Here is a 17,506-nt window from a genome sequence, read left to right on the forward strand (position 1 = left end):
TGCAAAGTTTGGATATGGGTTGAAAATGTCATTCATGATTTTTTGAAATTCAGAAGGAGCATTTTTTAGACCAAAAGGCATTACATTCCATTTATATTGACCAAATGGAACTGTAAATGTAGTTTTATATCTGTCAGATTCTTTGATTTGGATTTGCCAAAAACCAGATTTCATATCAAATTTTGAAAAGATATTTGCTGAGTTTAGCCTATTGAGCAAATCTTTTTTGTTTGGGATAGGATAATGAATACATTGTAAAGCTTAATTTAAAGGTTTATAACTGATGACAAGCCTGGGAGTTCCTCGTTCTATCTCAACTTGCTTGTTGACATAAAAAGCTGAGCAAGACCAAGGACTCTTACTTGGACGAATGAATCCTTTGTCCAAAAGATCTTTAATCTCCTTTTGACAATGCTGCAAAAGCTGCTCATTCATTTGAATGGGGCGAGCTTTTGAAGGGATTTGTGATTCTTTAAAGTCTTTTTCATAAGGAAGATCAACAATGTGTTCTTTCCTTTTCCAGTAGGCATGAGGCAAATCTGAACAAATAGACTTTTCAATTTGGTTTAAAAGATTTTTTATTTCATCTTGAACCCTTGGTTTGGAAAGTTGGGATTCAAGAGTTTTGAAAGAGATTTCTTCTTTCAAAAAACAATTTTGTTTGGTTTTGGATTCAATTTGGTTTAAAGCTTTTTGGGTTGGTGAGTCTAGGAATTCAAAGAAAGTTACCTGTCCTCCCACAAAAGAGGTAAGTCCAGAAAAATCTGCTAGGTAGGAAAACAAAAGGATTATAAAAGGTGTCCCCAAGACCACATCATTTTTTATATCTTTTGCTATGATAAAATTAGTTGGAATCCTAAGATTACCTTTTTCAACAAAAGCATTGGTTATTTTGAAATTGATTTTTAGTCTTTCACCTATTATCGAGCTAAGACGTTCAGTAGTTTTTTCAAAATACTTTATGGGGACCAAACCTTCTTTAATACAATTTGAATCTGCACCTGAGTCAAAGGGTGCGATGGTTTCGAGAACAAAATCTTTAACGACAATTCGGATATTAACACAATGTTTCATAAAAGATAACATATTTATTATTCTCAAGATTTCTTTTCCATTATTGTCATTAGAAATTTCATTTTCCTGTTTTTTTGAAAACTCAGGTTATTTTTTAAGAGAGTCAAGTTCTTCATCATCAGACTCTTCACCTTGCATTAATTGCGAGAGAATAAGTTGATGATCTTCTTGATTTCTTTTGATTCCTTGGATTTTCTTCTTAAGGTTGTTAACCTCAGTTTGGAGATCCTGAATGGTTATAGGACGAATAACTTATTTTTCTAATTTTTTAAAAATGGGTTTGATGTCATATTTATTGCTAAGGACAAGATTTTTGGGCTTTTTTTTTTCCTTTTGTAAAGATCTTTTTAATTTAAAAAGAAAGTCTTTCTTTTGCTCTGGATCACCAATAGCCTCTATTGCATCAAATAAGAGATCTTGATCTTTGGATAAAATATTAATCTCCTTGACATTGGAATCTGTGGATGATCCAATATCATCAACTTGGATATTATTAATATCATCCGAAGATTCCGGTCCAGAATCACTATCTGAACTTTCAATTAAAAGATTGTTAATCTGTTCCTCAATCTGAGGATCAAGGTTCAGATTATTAATCTTTCCTTTTAACCTACAGTATTTGCTAACATGTCTGGGTTTTTTACATGTATAGCAAATAATGGAATTTTTCTAGGGATACTTTTGAAAATTCTTTTGAAAATTTTTTTCACTTTTCAGATTTTGAAAATGTTTTCTAGGTCTTCTGAAATTCTTTTCAGGATTAGGTTTAAAAATTTTTCGGTTGGATGGCCTTCTAGATTTCCTTGGATGACAAGCAAGAAGACCAAATTGTTCACAAAAAGTTCCCAAATCGATACGATTTTGTGCTTTCTCACGAGCAAGTTGCCGTTGGATTTTATCATCTTGACAGATCTTTAGAGCAACTTTTTGGATGAAAGAAATAATTTGACCATAACTTAACGCATCATAGGGAATTATCCCATCTGGAGTTAAGCTGCGAATTTTGTCCCTTACTTTATCTCCTAAGGATTTTAGAAGTCCGGCTAAAAATTTTTCCTTCCAAAAAGGTTGTTGACTGTCTTCTCTAGTATAGACCCTAGTAAGAAAGGTGTCCTTATACCATCTGAAGTCAGACAAAGTTTTGCATCTGAGTTTGGAAAATAGTTCAGCAGAACGATCTTTTCAAAGAGATGGATCACCGATGAAATGGCTTGCTATTGTAAAGATTAAGGTGTTAACTGCATCAGGGATAGGTTCCCCGTCCTCTCCAATGATAGGTTCATTTTGATCATTAACCTTTATAACAGAAAAGATTGATTATTTTTTGTCATCAGAAAAGTAATTATCCCACCAACCTTTGAGTTGATCAGAGAATCCAAAAACAATAACATTGGCTATTGCTTCCTCAAAGGTTTCATGAGCAGCTTGATAGGCTGTGCCTACCATGGTCATAGGCTGAAGCATGCTCATGATGTTGTATTCAGTTTTGCCATCTATGTTCTATTCATAGACATTGTTGGCATTGAAGCTGACAAAACCTAGTTCCCTTTCTTCGAGAGCTAGATCAGGTTCAGATACGCGATTGTAACTATACGCACAGGGTTTGGTTAAACCCTTCTACTTAGTCATAGAATTGGTCATGATTGGGCTAACTTTGAGGGATGATTTGTCAGAATCATCACTTTGATCCGAAGATGACTCATTAGAGTCTTGGTTAAGGGCATTAATGGCTTTGGATGCGCGAGTTTGTATTCGATATGTAGATTCACCAGAGTTTGTAAGAGTTTCAGGGATAGTACTAAGACGATTTAAAAGTTGATTAATCTTTTGTATGACTTTAGAATCACTATATTCTTATTTTAAAATAGAAGTTTTAAGACTCTGTTTAGCCTTGCTACTCATTTTGAAAGGTTTAAAAAGGGGAGGTTTTCAATAGTTTTAAAAGTAGAGGCTTCAGGAACATTTTTCAAAGACAAAAGAGATCCTAAAGATGAAATGTTGTCACCCAAACATTGTAAAAACCTATTAGTATAATTTGATTGCTCAATGAGATTTATAATATCTTTTGGGGCGACAGCTTCATCTACATTTTTTTATTTTAAATGGAGAGGCCATAACTGGATTATGTCCTTCCGTATTTGAAATAACAAAAGATCCTTTTGGAGGAACCTCAAACCTGATTAAATTTCCATCTTTAACTTTCCAGGTTGAAATAACATTCACTGATGATAAAAGTTTTCTATTTTTAAAAGGATAATTGATATTATTGTTAATGGAATAAGCATGAAACCATTCAAAGAAAGGAATATGCATTATGACCTCATTGAGAAAATTGTAATACTTTTCTTTAAATGATGAGATTTGGGAAGCTGTATATGTACGTAAATACCATTCTCTATGGAGATCGTACTCCTTAGAGTAAAGGTTTTTACGTAAAGCTTCTTTGTTTATAACAAAATCTGTGCTATTCATGGGCATCATCATTCAAAGAAGAGTATGTTAGAGATTGAACAGATTATAATTCAACATCATCATCAGTTTGATAAAATAGTTGAGAAATGTTTGAATTATTTTGTACCCCTGAAATATTAATTCCAGAATTTATAGATCTGGGAATTTTACTTGAAAATTGAGATTGTGAAGTCACAGAAAAAGATCTTCTTGCTGAAGCAAAATCATTAGATCTTCCTGCTTCAGATCTGGAGGAAAAAGAGTTTCATCTATCAAAGAAAATCTCTACTTTTTCTGATTCATCCTGTTTTATCTCTCGTAAGAGAGGTGCTTGTCTAGGTTGCGTTGGAATAGCTCGATCAATTGACCATGACTGGGGAAGGTCAATTTCATCCCACTTTATGAGCCTTGGGACTGTGACGTTAGCCTTTGTCATGTCTGTGACAAACAAAGTGGTTTCACGATCTTGAGATTTAAGAAGGACTCTGGAATTACAAGTGTTCATGACCTTGTATTGAATCCTATAGATTAAAACGGCTGGGATAGATCCTTCTTTCATGTTAAGACTATGAATTTGGATGTTTAGGAAAAGGGAGTCAAGGATGTTGACATCTAACAAACTGACCATTTTGTTTGGGAAACAGTTGAAGTAAATCAGACCGTGTCCTAGGCTTGTTTCAACTGTTTCGATTAAGGAATCTTGGAAATCATTGTGCCTAATGTCTCTAAGACACATAAGGATGGAAGCATTAAGACCTTCTCTGATGAGGGGTTTGACAACTACTTGGACACATCCTATATGAAGATATTTGTAGTGACGGGCATGTTCTCTGACAAATTACTTGGTTAAAAGATGGAATTCCTCACCGGAGTCAGGTCCTAGAGGAATATTGTTTTCAGCGGTTTTGATAATGTAATCCGATTTTCTTTTGTTGTCATCAAGGACATATAACTCATCTTGAGGGATATTGGGTATTTTCCAATTGTCTATAGCATGATTGATATCTTCGAAGATGTTGTGTTTGGGAGAAAGTTCCTCAGGCCGAGTTACTTTCTTAGTAAGAGGATTGGAAGAAGAATGGGGTAAAGTAGTAGAAGAAGAAGACGGTGAAAATCCCCTAATGGAGAGACGTCAAGAGAGTGAACGGAGGAGGTTAGACATTTTAAATAGAAATCTGATATCATTGCCCTCCTTTTGTTCAGACAGAACATGTATATTATTGTTCCAGGGCTTACCTAGAACTGGACGGTAGTTGGGCTTGTTTGTGAGGCCCAAGCGCTAGAGGAAGGTGGTCTCCGACTTGATCTATGTCTGGGGGCTGCCATCCGAGTCGTGTGTTTGGAGAATGGGGGTGGTACCTGTAAAGACATTCCGATGCCTAAGTCAGCAAGGGGCTAAGCAGGTTTATAAAGTATTGGAACTTAGTAATACCTGAGGGGTGTCAGTGTATTTATAGTGGTGAACCAATAACCACCGTTGGAGTAGTGTTACCTTTTAAGGTGGATAACCGTTCCTTTATCTTAGAGTAGTTGGGGTATGGCTCCTGGAAGTGAGTTGAGAGATTTTAGAGGCAGTTACTTATTTGAATAAGTGTTATCTGCCAGCTAACCTTCGATCCCGACTTCCTTAGAGTGAAGTCTGTGTTGAATTCGACCTCTTGGGAGGAGGTCGGGTACGCGTGGAGGCCAATCTTTGGATTGGGCCTTTTGGTTTATTTGGACCTAGACCCCAGTGTTGGGCCAGGGTAGAAACAGTGCCCCTGCTTGAGTCCGAACTTTCATGAGGTCAGGCTCAAGCATTCGTGGTTCTAATTTCCTTCGTCAGGTACGCTGCCTTCATGAGGTTTGAGTGCATGGTGTATTTCAAAATTTTGAAATGGTGCATTTCTTCGGCATACGTTACACGACAGTTTTCTTGGCTTTAGTGCACAACATCTAAAGAGGGTGCAAAATGTCTCGTTTTGCCCCTTGTCTCTTATAAATGCTCCACTTTTTCTCTATAAGACTTGTTTTTGGCCAAGTCTTTTTTCTAAGATTGATTGGTACAACTCGTTTATTCCGAGTTATTTAAGGCTTGTAGACTCTGTATGACTGGTTTTAGCACATTGTGCTTAACCAGAAAATAGTTCTTACCCTAATTTCATACAACTCGTTTAGTTCGAGTTGTTTTGAGGATGCATGACTTGTTTTAATACAAATTGCTTGTTTTGAGACTTGTAATTATTTTTTAGTATAACCTCATCTAACTCGTTTGATACGAGTAGTTTTAAGGTTTTACGATTTGCTTTATTTCAAATCATTTAATTAAAACGTGGCCATCTCTTAATCTGATTACATACAACTCGTTTAAATTCGAGCTGTTTTTAGGACTTCACAACTTGTTTTAAGTACAACTTGTTTTACTTTGAGTCCTTTTAAAATATCAGATCATCTTTGTAGCCATCGGACTTCGTTGTTTTATCCATTGTGCCCCTGCTCGAGGTCGAGCTTTATAAAGTCGAACTCAAGCAATCAAGCAGATTGGATTATCGAATGAAGCCTTTCAATTATTTGTTCAACTCGTTCATTCCGAGTTTTTTATAGATGACTTTGTTTTTTATACAAGTCACTTTTTTGAAGCACAACTCGTTATATATCAAGTTGTTTTGTACGATTTGGTTTAATACAAATTGTTGCACCTTAGATGAAGGGATTATATGCTTATTCCCTTCCCTTTCTAGTTTTTACAAGGTTGTTATCCTTGTGTATGAAACAACTCGTTTTACCCGAGCTGTTTTACATTTTTGATTTTATTCAAAATGCTTATAATCATTTCTTTCCTTTCCAACTCGAGTCATTTGATTGAAGGATTTTTTTTATCCTTTTGATTTTTTACAACTCCTTTTATATCGAGTTGTTTTAATTTTGCTTTAGTGATTTTTATATGAATCACTTTTTAATGCTTTGCTTTTAATGATTTGTTTTGATACAAATCACTTTTAATGCTTTGCTTTCAGGTTGATACGACTTGACACAAGTTCGTTGAAAATATGGTTGACTTTTGGTTCTTTAACAAAGGACTTCAATAACTTTCATATTACTTGATATTGGTTCCTTTAGGTGGGTTTTACCAACTTTCTTTGCTTGTTCCATTGCTAAAATTATTTCAAAGAGGTTTGAGCCTTGGTTTGAACCTTTTTCTCAAGATTTTACTGTGTTTTATCCTTCGTCTTTAGGTTTTCGTTAGGCTTGCCTTTATAACCTAGGTCAACTCATCTGTTGTTGAGCCGTGAGGTTTCGACATGAGCCTTTACTGGGAACCTTAGACTTTTAGGATTTAGAGGGGGGATTTTCCATTACTTAGTTTGGACGATCAATTTGACTTATCATTGAATCGTTTTCTTAACTTTAGGTTATTTTTGCGATACATTTTATTCTGCTCGGGGCCTTTTCCGACTCACTAGTCATTTGCCATCTTATTGCCGAGTTCTTATGATCGTCTTTTATAACCTCTTTACACCGACTTGTACCTCGTCGCTTTATCTTGCCAACCTTGTAAGTCAGGCAACAGATTTTCGCGGTTTTTCGAGCTTAAGTCGGTGCGTGTCGTAGAAATACTAATGAAAATTCCTCTTCAAATTGCAAGCATGTCACGACCTTGGGAGCTCAGCTCCATTCAAGTTGGACATTTTATAGTAACCCCTTTCTTAAGACTTCTTGGGTCCTATCCAGTTTGCTGTCGAATTTCTTCTAGAAGGAGGTCAAGCTTTTCTTTTGAATTTGAATGTGAACCAACTTCCTTATAGAATTTCTCAAAGCCTTTTTCCTTATCTGAGTTTGCTTTCAGATTTTTGGACGGAGGTCGAGTTCTTCTTTCGTGCTCTAATATCATTGTAAAATGTTGTCTTTGGTTTTTAATAATTTTGGACTTGGCTCTCATAATAAGCCAGTGCCCCTACTCGAGGTCGAGCTTCATGAAGTCGGACTCGAGCATTCAATCATGCCATTGTTGAATCTTACTATTTGTTGCTATGTGATTTTTACAAGTTACTTTGGACTCTCTTTCTAGGAGGTCGGATAATTTGTTTTATACTTGTTGTGTCAACCTAGTAAGGTCGAATACTTATCTCTTGGCTTGAGGAGGCATTCTTACAAATCACCATCGTTTTTCAATTTGTTTTAAACAAATTGTTGTGAGGTCGGGTTTACATTCTCTTCGTGTTGATGTTTGATTATCATCACACTGTCTTCAAGTTATTTTTGCAATTCGTTTTAGGTTTGCCCCTTGCCAGCTTGTTTTAGTACAAGTGGCTTAAGTGAGACCACGATTTGTATTTATAACTTCTTGCACCACTTTGGATCTTGTCACTTCAGAAAAAGTGTGCATTAGGAAGTAACGTGCACTCTCTAGCTGTAGTATCCCTTTTGTTGTAGACATGGCACAATCTGGATTGTTTTTGAGTAAGTCGGATATGTTGTAGTAGTTCTTTTCCAAGTCATAAGTGACTTTGTTGGGATCTTTACATTTTGGCTTTTCTTCGTCCCATTTTGGTCCGATGTCATTTTGGATCAAGACGAGGTCGCCAATTGAGAAATTTCTTTGTATGACCTTCTCATGGCCATTTATGCTTGGGATCTGGTTCTTGAAGTTGTACCTCGAGAAAAAGGTCAGACTTTTTTTGTAAACTCTAAGCTTATCCGACCATGTTTGTAAAGTCTGATCTTCAAAAGAGGTCGGATTTTTATTTGTAGACTTGAATCCTTAGAAGAGGTCAGATTATCTTCATAAGCTTAGATCCTTAGAAAAGGTCGGATTTTTCTTTTTAAGCTTGGAAAGAAGTCGGATTTTCTTTCTAAGCTTGGAGGTTTTCGACCTTATTGTAGACTCTGATCTTTAAAAGAAGTCAGAATTTCTTTCTAGTAATCTTTGAGGTTTTCGACCTTATTGTAGAGTTGATCATGAAAGAGGTTGGATTTTTTTCACAAACTCCAAAAAGAGGTCGGATTTTCCCCTTGTCGGCTCCAAAGAGGTCGGATTCTTCTTTGTGAGCAATGAGGTTTTAGACCTCATTGTAGAGTCTAACCTTTAAAAGAGGTCGGACTTTCTCTGTGAGCTCTAAAAGAAGTCAAATTTTTTCATCTGTGAGCTCTAAAAGAAGTCAGATTTTTTCATCTGCGAGCTCTAAAAGAAGTCGGATTTTTCTCTGTGAGCTCTAAAAAAGTCAGAATTTGTATAGTATTTTCCGATTTGGAAACTTCTTTGAAATTGCTGAGATGGATATATGGATCGGTAGGTCCATCATAGGGATCTATGTTAGGATGTTGAAAATTTCTTGGAAGTGATTATGCCACAAGAAAGACTTACATTTATGTTGTCTCCAATTTCACTGTACTTGGTTGTGCGATTGTATTTTTTGTGCCAGTAAATTCATCAAAGTCCTTTTTCAGGACTTTTTGTAGATTCTGCCATTAAGTCTTTAATCAAACTAGTTGCTAGAGTAGTAGAACTTTTATTTATTCTCTCTCTCTTTTCTTTCACATAACTTCTTTTGCCAATTGAATTTTTTTGAATTGAAAATTCTTTTATTCAATTGGCTTTCGAGTTCGTCTTGGTTGGCTTTCTATAATGACCTTGGGACGGTGCTTTCTTCTCTTTTATTTTGGTTGTGGTGTGCTTTTTCTCTAAATGCCATCCATCTTGATTGGTGTGCAAACAGCATCAAATTTTACAATGCTTTGTTGTGATTGATATGTGAATCCAACGAAGAAAAAACTGGATTCATCAATCCATTGTCGGATTGCGTTGCATTCAAATTGGCTGATGCTGCATTTTTTGGCATAAATTGAGAAGAAAGGTTTCATTGTTTTTATCAACAATGTTTTCCATTCCTTCTTCAATTACTGACCAATATGAGACATTTTATTTATTGATAAAATATGTGTATTTGGAACATGCAACTGCTCCATTACCATGAGTGGGTATCATGATTTTTTCCGAGGTTGTAAGTCGGCATTGTCCATCCTATTCCACGAGGAGGTTGGGATCAGTCACATTCCCTTTTTCCCTTTTTTTTTTTAGTTTTTGTTGTTGTATTTGTGGCATCCCATCCACCATGGTTGATGTCTACGAGTGCATTATCCTCGTCTCTACTATTTGGTATATTTAATTCAATTTAACTGTAGAAGTAGAATCATCATCCCTATTTGATACCTCTGCCGCTTGGAAGAAGTTTTTACGGGATTTTTAGTATCCATAGAAACTGTATTCCAGCTTATTTTTAACATGCTTGCATCTTATTCATGTCGAGTGGTTGTCTGACCATCTTGTTGATCATCCGCCATTATCAAGGGTTTAGCTCCAGGTCCCCGACAACAGCGCTAATGTTCCGGGGCTTACCTAGAACCGGATGGTGGTTGGGCTTGTTTGTGAGGTCCAAGCGCTAGAGGAAGGTGGTCTCCGACTTGATCTATGTATGGGAACCGCTATCCGAGTCGTGTGTTTGGAGAATGGGGGGTAGTACCTGCAAAGACACTCCGATGCCTAAGTCAGCAAGGGGCTAAGCAGGTTTATAGAGTATTGGAACTTAGTAATACTCGAGGGGTGTCAGTGTATTTATAGTGGTGAACCAATAACCACCGTTGGAGTAGTGCTACCTTTTAAGGTGGATAACCGTCCCTTTATCTTAGAGTAGTTGGGATATGGCTCCTGGAAGTGGGTTGAGAGATTTTAGAGGCAGTTACTTATTTGAATAAGTGTTATCTGCCAGTTAACCTTCGATCCCGACTTCCTTAGAGTGAAGTCTGTGTTGAATCCGACCTCTTGGGAGAAGGTCAAGTACGCGTGGAGGCCAATCTTTGGATTTAGCCTTTTGGTCGAGTACGCGTGGAACAATTATCACTAAACTATCACTCAAATTTTTAAAATATAGAAATTATAACTTTTTTTTGAAGAATTAGAAAATTATACAACTTGCCAAGTGTCTTGCCAAGTTAAAAATACTGTGAAAAAATATATATTTTTATATGATATTTTTTTTGTTAATGTAACATTTTGTTTTAATTTAAACTCTTAAATGTAATGATATACTAATTGTGCGGTATGGGTAAAAACTAATATATATGTTATATTAGGTTTTTTATTATTTTTTTTAAATACAAATTAATTTTATAAATACTTTCTAAAATATTTCTAACTTTTTAAGCTAAAAGCACAGTATTTTTTTTTCATTTACAAAGTGTGTGATGCCTTGTTATGAGAAAATTCAATTTGTAAAACTCTGCTCTAATCCCCCTATTTTTTTGAGTTTATTTTTTCATCTGATCGTATGAAAAATCGGTCTTCATGAAGATGAAATTATAAAAAAAAAATCATAAAAATATAGTTTAAAATTTTTATTTTTTTATAAAGTATTTTCATTTTAAAGTATCCAAAAAATGATGACTAGCCAAATTTCCATTAAAGCCTTCCTACTTTCGATTGAGGTTTGATAATAAGGAAATTCTCCTACTCACCAACGTTTTTTCCAATTACAAGTCATCTTCAATTGATAAACAAGCTTAGGTGTAAGGAATTTCGAAATAATGGGGAAAGTATTTGAACTTAAATGTTGTCTTCCCTTTCCAATCTTAATAATTAGATCTCATCCTTAAAACAGATGAAAGGAATTTGCCAGCTATCAAATTTACAAAATACAATCCAATTATATATGTATACATCTTCTTTTATAATATATATTATATTATTTTAAAGCTAGTATTTTCTTATAATTATATCACGTGTAAACAAAAATCAATACTAATTAATTATTACGTATAAATATATATTTGGCATTTCATAAAATTTATTTGATTATATTACTATAAATAAATTTAGTTATTGGTCTATTATAAATTTAATTATTCGACTATATTATGTTTAATTATTTCAGTAACTGATTATTTAGTTAAAAAATTTATGGATTAATAATTTAATATGTATAAATATATTAAAATATGATTAATTTATTTGATAGTTAATTTTGCGTATACATGTAATTTTTTTATTTTTTAATAACCAACACTCATTTTCTTTATTTTATTAATTAAAATATAATTTAAATACATAATTAATTAATAACGATTATATTTTTTCCGGGTGTTAGAGTATTTATATATGAATGATGTTATTGCAACAAATAGATGCTTTATCTACATCAATCCTTTCAATTTATCAATTTCAAAAGAAAAATAAAATTTCACAAATAAAACACTTGCAGCAGGCCATTAGGTTAAAAGTCTATTATGAAATCATCAATGAGAGGAAGTGCAGCCATCTCACAATCCATAATTCATTTTCATTATCACATCCCATTTATATTTTGAATATCTCATGCAGAAAATGTATGGAAAAAATAAACACCATCACCTTCAAATATAAGTTTGTGCTATTTTTTTCTACAAACAAAAAATATATATTTTAATTCTCATTGATTAGTTGAGCAACTCAATCTTAGTTGAATAACATTAAAATTTTAATCTAATTACATGCACAAAACGAAATTTAAAATTTTTTATATTTATTTAAACGATTTAGTAAATTAAACACTAAATCAATTTAAATTGGTTTAACTATTTGTAAATTAATGAATTATTTAGTCACCCAAATAATAATACTATGATTACTTCTCTTAATCAAATAATTTATTATTTTAAGAAATTAATTACAACGGATTAAGAATAGAAATTGTTTAGGAAAATATTTGAGTGACTTACTTTAACTCAAATCGGGCTAGCCATTTTTTCACCATATGATGATGATTCCAAGAGCTTGATTATTTTACTATATAAGATAAGAAATGATGACTACTAAGCACGATCATATATCATATTATATTATATATTATTATATTATTATATATATGCGATTCATGTGCTCAAGATTTAAGAGGTTTTGAGGCTTGAGCATGCAAGCTTTGGGAACTCAATAATTTTAATTTTCTCTTTCGGTGAGTGTCATATGCTTAGTAATTTGTAATTGAACGAGATCCTCGCTCCTTTGTAGAAGTGGACAAGCATTACAACATAAACATAGGCAACAAAGAACACCTTGTCCCTCATTTTTCTCAATATTATTTCTTCTAAATTCCTCATTCATCCCTTTCTACCACACAATTGCTTGATGCATCTTTCCAGTAGTTCAGAACCAAGACCAAGACAACATGGTACTCAAAGGTTTCTGCTTTTTATGCTGCTTCTTTTTGTTTTTTCATTAATTGGGTGACCCCATTTGGTTTCAGCTCATTTCCTTTTCTGGGTATTTATTTTTTGTAGGAAAAATGTGTTTTTTATTCTTGGGGTACGAGTTTTTATGCTAAATTCCATTCCTTTATGGTTTCGGAACTTATTAATGTTGATGAACTGCATGATCATGTGCTAAAGAGTGTACCTTTCTGCTCATTGTTTCATAATTTGATTTTATTCATAATTAGTTTGTAATCATAATCATTCCTTAATTATTTGTTTTTGTCTGTGTTTTAACAGTGCTGGTCTTGTGGATTGATGATTAGCAATTTCACTACTTGAAGAAGCAGCTTTGATAGTTAGTTTAGTAGTTTCTATGGTTTGGGAACTCAAAAAGCCTTTGATGCTTCAAGTTTCAGTGTAGAGCTTATTAGCTTTGTTTAAATGAAAGCCATGACTTGGGATAATCCAAAGAGTTCTCCCAATGAGTCTCCAAGTCCAAGACCTCTTTCTTGGATTGTGGTTTTCTTGGGAGTACTTGCATTGTTCTTGATTTGTGCTTCTGGAATTCTTGCCTCATACCCAGTTGGCTCCACGGTTCGCCAGTATTTCTACGGCATAGATCGTTCGAGATTTTATGATATATCAGTTTTTCCAGTTCATGAAAGTTCCACTGATGTTTCCTCCAATGGAAGTTTAGATCTGGTAGATAATGAACCATCCTCAAGTGATAGGAAGGTAGCGAAAACTGCTACCGAATTAAATTCACAAGAACTCTCTAGTGAATCTGCTTCATCAGAATATACAGAAACCAGTACTGATAAGGTTGATAGCAACCTGCATGCTCAATCTGATTTAACTTCGAATTCGCCTTTGCCAGTGGTTGGTACTATTTCTTCCAATGTGACTGTTAATGTTACAATTGAGGCACCTACATCCACGGCGTTGATGAATGATCCCGGCACATTAATCACCACATCAAATGATACCTCTAAGTCTCATCCAGACTCAGTATCAACAGCAGTTCCAGCCTCATTTAATGAATCCTATTCTGGTTCTGTTAATTCAGGTTGCATTCGACTTTTCTTATTTTATACAAAATTAACTGTTTTTATGCTTGTTTGCTTTGTTTACTTCTGTAAATACAATGTAGCCATAATATAAGAAGGCATTTCAATTTATCATTTTCAATTTGTTACATGTGTTTTTATATGCTTAAAATATGTAAATCATTATTAATGCTTGTATCTTGTTAGTTAAGGATTTCAGGTATAAACTTTGTGATAATTTTGTTTGAAACTGGTCTTTGACTGGTGTTTTATGTTTCTTCTGTTATGTAGGCTGTAATCTATTCCATGGAACATGGTTACATGATTCGTTGGGACCGTTATACAGGAACGATTCGTGCCCAGTATTGACACAAATGCAGAATTGCCAGGGTAATGGGAGGCCTGATAAGGATTATGAGAACTGGCGATGGAAGCCCTTTCAATGTGACATCTCTCGTCTTGATCCTAGGAAGTTTTTGGAGGTGATGAGAGGCAAGACATTGGCTTTCATTGGTGATTCAGTTGCTCGAAACCAGATGGAATCAATGATGTGTATTCTCTGGCAGGTTACATTCCACATTCCTTACTGTTCCAATTTCTATGACCAATGAAACATTTTGGTTATTGGAGAAAAATTGGCCAGTTCTCACTAGCATCTTCTTCTTAACATCTTCTCATGATTACTCTATTATGACTTCATGTTAAAATATCTTCGTGTGAAGATCATAGTTGAGAATCGTGAGATGGTTCGACATGTTTAACTAAACTACTTGACATAAGACATGACCACATTTCAGCTATCATTTTTATATTTGTGACTAAATTTTCTAGAAGTTGACCATTACTACTTTGCATTATGATTGCATCTTTTTTCAATAGCAACATGCTTAACCAAAAAATGACACTTTCAGGTAGAAACACCCAAGAACAATGGAAACCGTAACATGCAGCGATTTTATTTTAAGTCCACATCTGTCACTATTATCCGAATATGGTCCTCATGGCTAGTCAAGCACAGTTCTGAACCATTTGATTATGCACCGGAAGGTGTGGATAAGCTCTTTCTCGATATCCCTGACGAGAAGGTCATGGAATTTCTTCCAAAATTTGATGTGGTTGTTCTTTCCTCCGGCCACTGGTTTGCCAAACAGTCAGTGTATGTCTTAAACAATGAGATAGTAGGAGGGCAATTGTGGTGGCCGGACAAATCTCGGCCGATGAAGATCAACAATGTTGAAGCATTTGGTATATCTGTTGAAACAATGTTTACTGCTCTTGCAATGCATCCAAATTTCACAGGGCTTGCAATTCTTCGTTCCTATTCGCCCGATCATTACGAGGGTGGCGCTTGGAATACCGGCGGATCATGCACCGGTAAGGTTAAGCCTCTTGGACTTGGTGAGTTGGTGGAAAATGGCCATACAAATGCAATGTATGAGCAACAGGTTAAAGGTTTTAATCATGCATCAAAGAAGGCAACAAATGGATCAAAGTTGTTGTTCATGGATATCACTGAAGCCTTCAGTTACCGGCATGATGGCCATCCTGGTCCCTTCAGGAATAAAGACCCCAATAAGATCACGGTGCGCGGTCCGGATGGAAAGCCGCCGCCACAGGATTGCTTACATTGGTGCATGCCAGGTCCTGTAGATACTTGGAATGAGATTTTGTTTGAAATGATTAAGAGAGAGTTTGAAGGTGGTAATGCATCATGAGATATTTATACCTGTCTGAGGACTAAGACTAGTCCATTCTTTTCTTTTTAAATCTTCTCGAAGTATATTATATAGAGAAATTTATCCCTTTTTTTTAATATAAAGTTTAGGATGATGAGCATCTAGCTTATACCCATGTCTGTTCATGAGTAATGTTGTATGTTCCACATTAGTTCATGTATCTTTCTTTCTTGTAATTTTTTACAAATTCTGTTCTATTCCCACTTAGTCGCTGTGTTCATTATCTATTTAATTTTTGTAGTGATTGCTTGGTAGCAAGTTCCATGCAGAGCAATGAGAGCATGTGGTCATTATCAAGGAAAATGACAATTTAAACCAAAGACTATATAATTCTTATCGTAAAATACTAAAATGAGACATATTTTCAGTTTTTTCACAATCTATTGTTGCTAGAAAAATTATAAACCTCAGCTAACAATTAAACAGCAAAATTTTGCAGAGTCAAAATCTAAAAATTACACGTTTAAAATTTATGTTGGTTGACTATTGTTTTCTCAGATTTATCCATATTAACAGTTTTTTATTTAAATCCCCTTTATCTTTTTCTGATTTAAATTAATAACTTGTTAATATTGTATTTTTGAAAATGATAGTAAAAATTTTCTGACTCATTAACATGTTTGCTTAAATTTTTCAAGTCATTCTCCTTGAAATGATGACTCATTTGGTTTTTAATTTAATTGATTTTGTATTATTTATCAGTATTTTAATTATGATTCAAGAAATAATAATGTCACTCTTATTTTTAATAATTTTACTTTTCACATAATTTTTATTTATATTTTATATAATTTATAAAAAAATAAGAATGACATTATTATTTGTCTATCATTATATTAGGCATATATTTTTATTAAATAAATAGATAAAATATGATTCGATAATTTTTTTTTACACAAAAATTTTAGTGAACCAAAATTAAGGCGAAAGCTAGTGCACTCCAGGTAAAGTAGGGAGTGCAACACTCTTTAAAAATTAACCTACTATCAAAAGTTATCAGGTAAATTAAATTTATTTATTATTTTTATTATTTTTTTTGTCATGGGTTGAACAAACAAACTGACACTAACAAAAATACTAATTCCCCATTTAACACACGGACGACCTTTACACCACAAAAATACTCAGAAAAATTTGATTGAATTCCTCCATTACTCTGTTATTGTCGATGTGATGTTTTCAAGCATTTTCACTGTTTTATTTGTTGGCAGGTGCTTCCATTATCGTTCTGACTAGTCACTCTTGAACCCACCACATTCCACCTCTATCATAAATGACCTTCAAAGTCCGAAAAAATTGCTGCCATAGAAAAGGAAGACGCATGTCTATCGCTGCTGCTGGTTGGCTAACTCCAAACGCAAAATCGATTCTGTAGAAGAACCTCGGTCTCCATGAAGGCGCCATGATTCTCAGATGACGACATAGTCAAAGCACAAAATAGATAGCAGATACAACAAGTTCATTATATTTTATTTCAAATTATCCTCAAATTGTACATAATAAAATGAAAAATTAAAATACAATTATATTTAAACAATTATTTGTATTATTTTTTATTAATTTATTCAAAAAATAATTAAATTTTAAAGTTAATTGGTATAAAATATTACAGAAATAAAATTAAGAAAAAAATTTATTTGTATAAGAATGAGCCTAATAAATAATTATTCTATTTAATATATAATTAAGAATATTTTTTTCTTTATCAACGAGTTATAGTTCAAATGACATAGTTTTTATCCAAGAGTTGGTAAAAAAAATACTTCTTTCTTTTATTAACTTTTTCAAACATTAATTATTTATTTTACATGCAATATAGAAATAAATGAATATAATATTTATTGAGTAGAGGCAGTTACCTAAAAAATTTTTTTGTCATAGTGTTTGAACTAAATAAAAAAATATTATTTTAAAAAAATTAATAATATATTTTTAATAATATTCTTAATACAAAATAATAAATTTTAAATATTTTTTTAAATAATATATATTAACTAA

At 33.6% G+C, this 17,506-nt stretch overlaps 1 protein-coding gene across 2 annotated transcripts; it reads left to right on the plus strand.

Annotated features, from left to right (window-relative positions):
* Nucleotides 1-12,354: 12,354 nt before the first annotated feature.
* Nucleotides 12,355-15,715, plus strand: LOC112801720 (protein YLS7). 2 transcript variants are annotated; one of them, XM_025844627.3, is made up of 4 exons: nt 12,355-12,714; nt 13,024-13,792; nt 14,064-14,338; nt 14,684-15,715. In XM_025844627.3, exons 2-4 carry the CDS (start codon nt 13,168-13,170, stop codon nt 15,485-15,487), a joined length of 1,704 nt encoding a protein of 567 aa, XP_025700412.1. In that variant the 5' UTR covers nt 12,355-12,714; nt 13,024-13,167; the 3' UTR covers nt 15,488-15,715. The 2 variants fall into 2 exon arrangements, with proteins under 2 accessions (XP_025700412.1, XP_025700411.1); XM_025844626.3 differs by having other exon boundaries at nt 12,357-12,704.
* The last annotated feature ends 1,791 nt before the right edge of the window (nt 15,716-17,506 follow it).

Source organism: Arachis hypogaea, chromosome 5 (genome assembly GCF_003086295.3).
Source record: "Arachis hypogaea cultivar Tifrunner chromosome 5, arahy.Tifrunner.gnm2.J5K5, whole genome shotgun sequence".
Classification (NCBI taxonomy): Eukaryota; Viridiplantae; Streptophyta; class Magnoliopsida; order Fabales; family Fabaceae; genus Arachis; species Arachis hypogaea.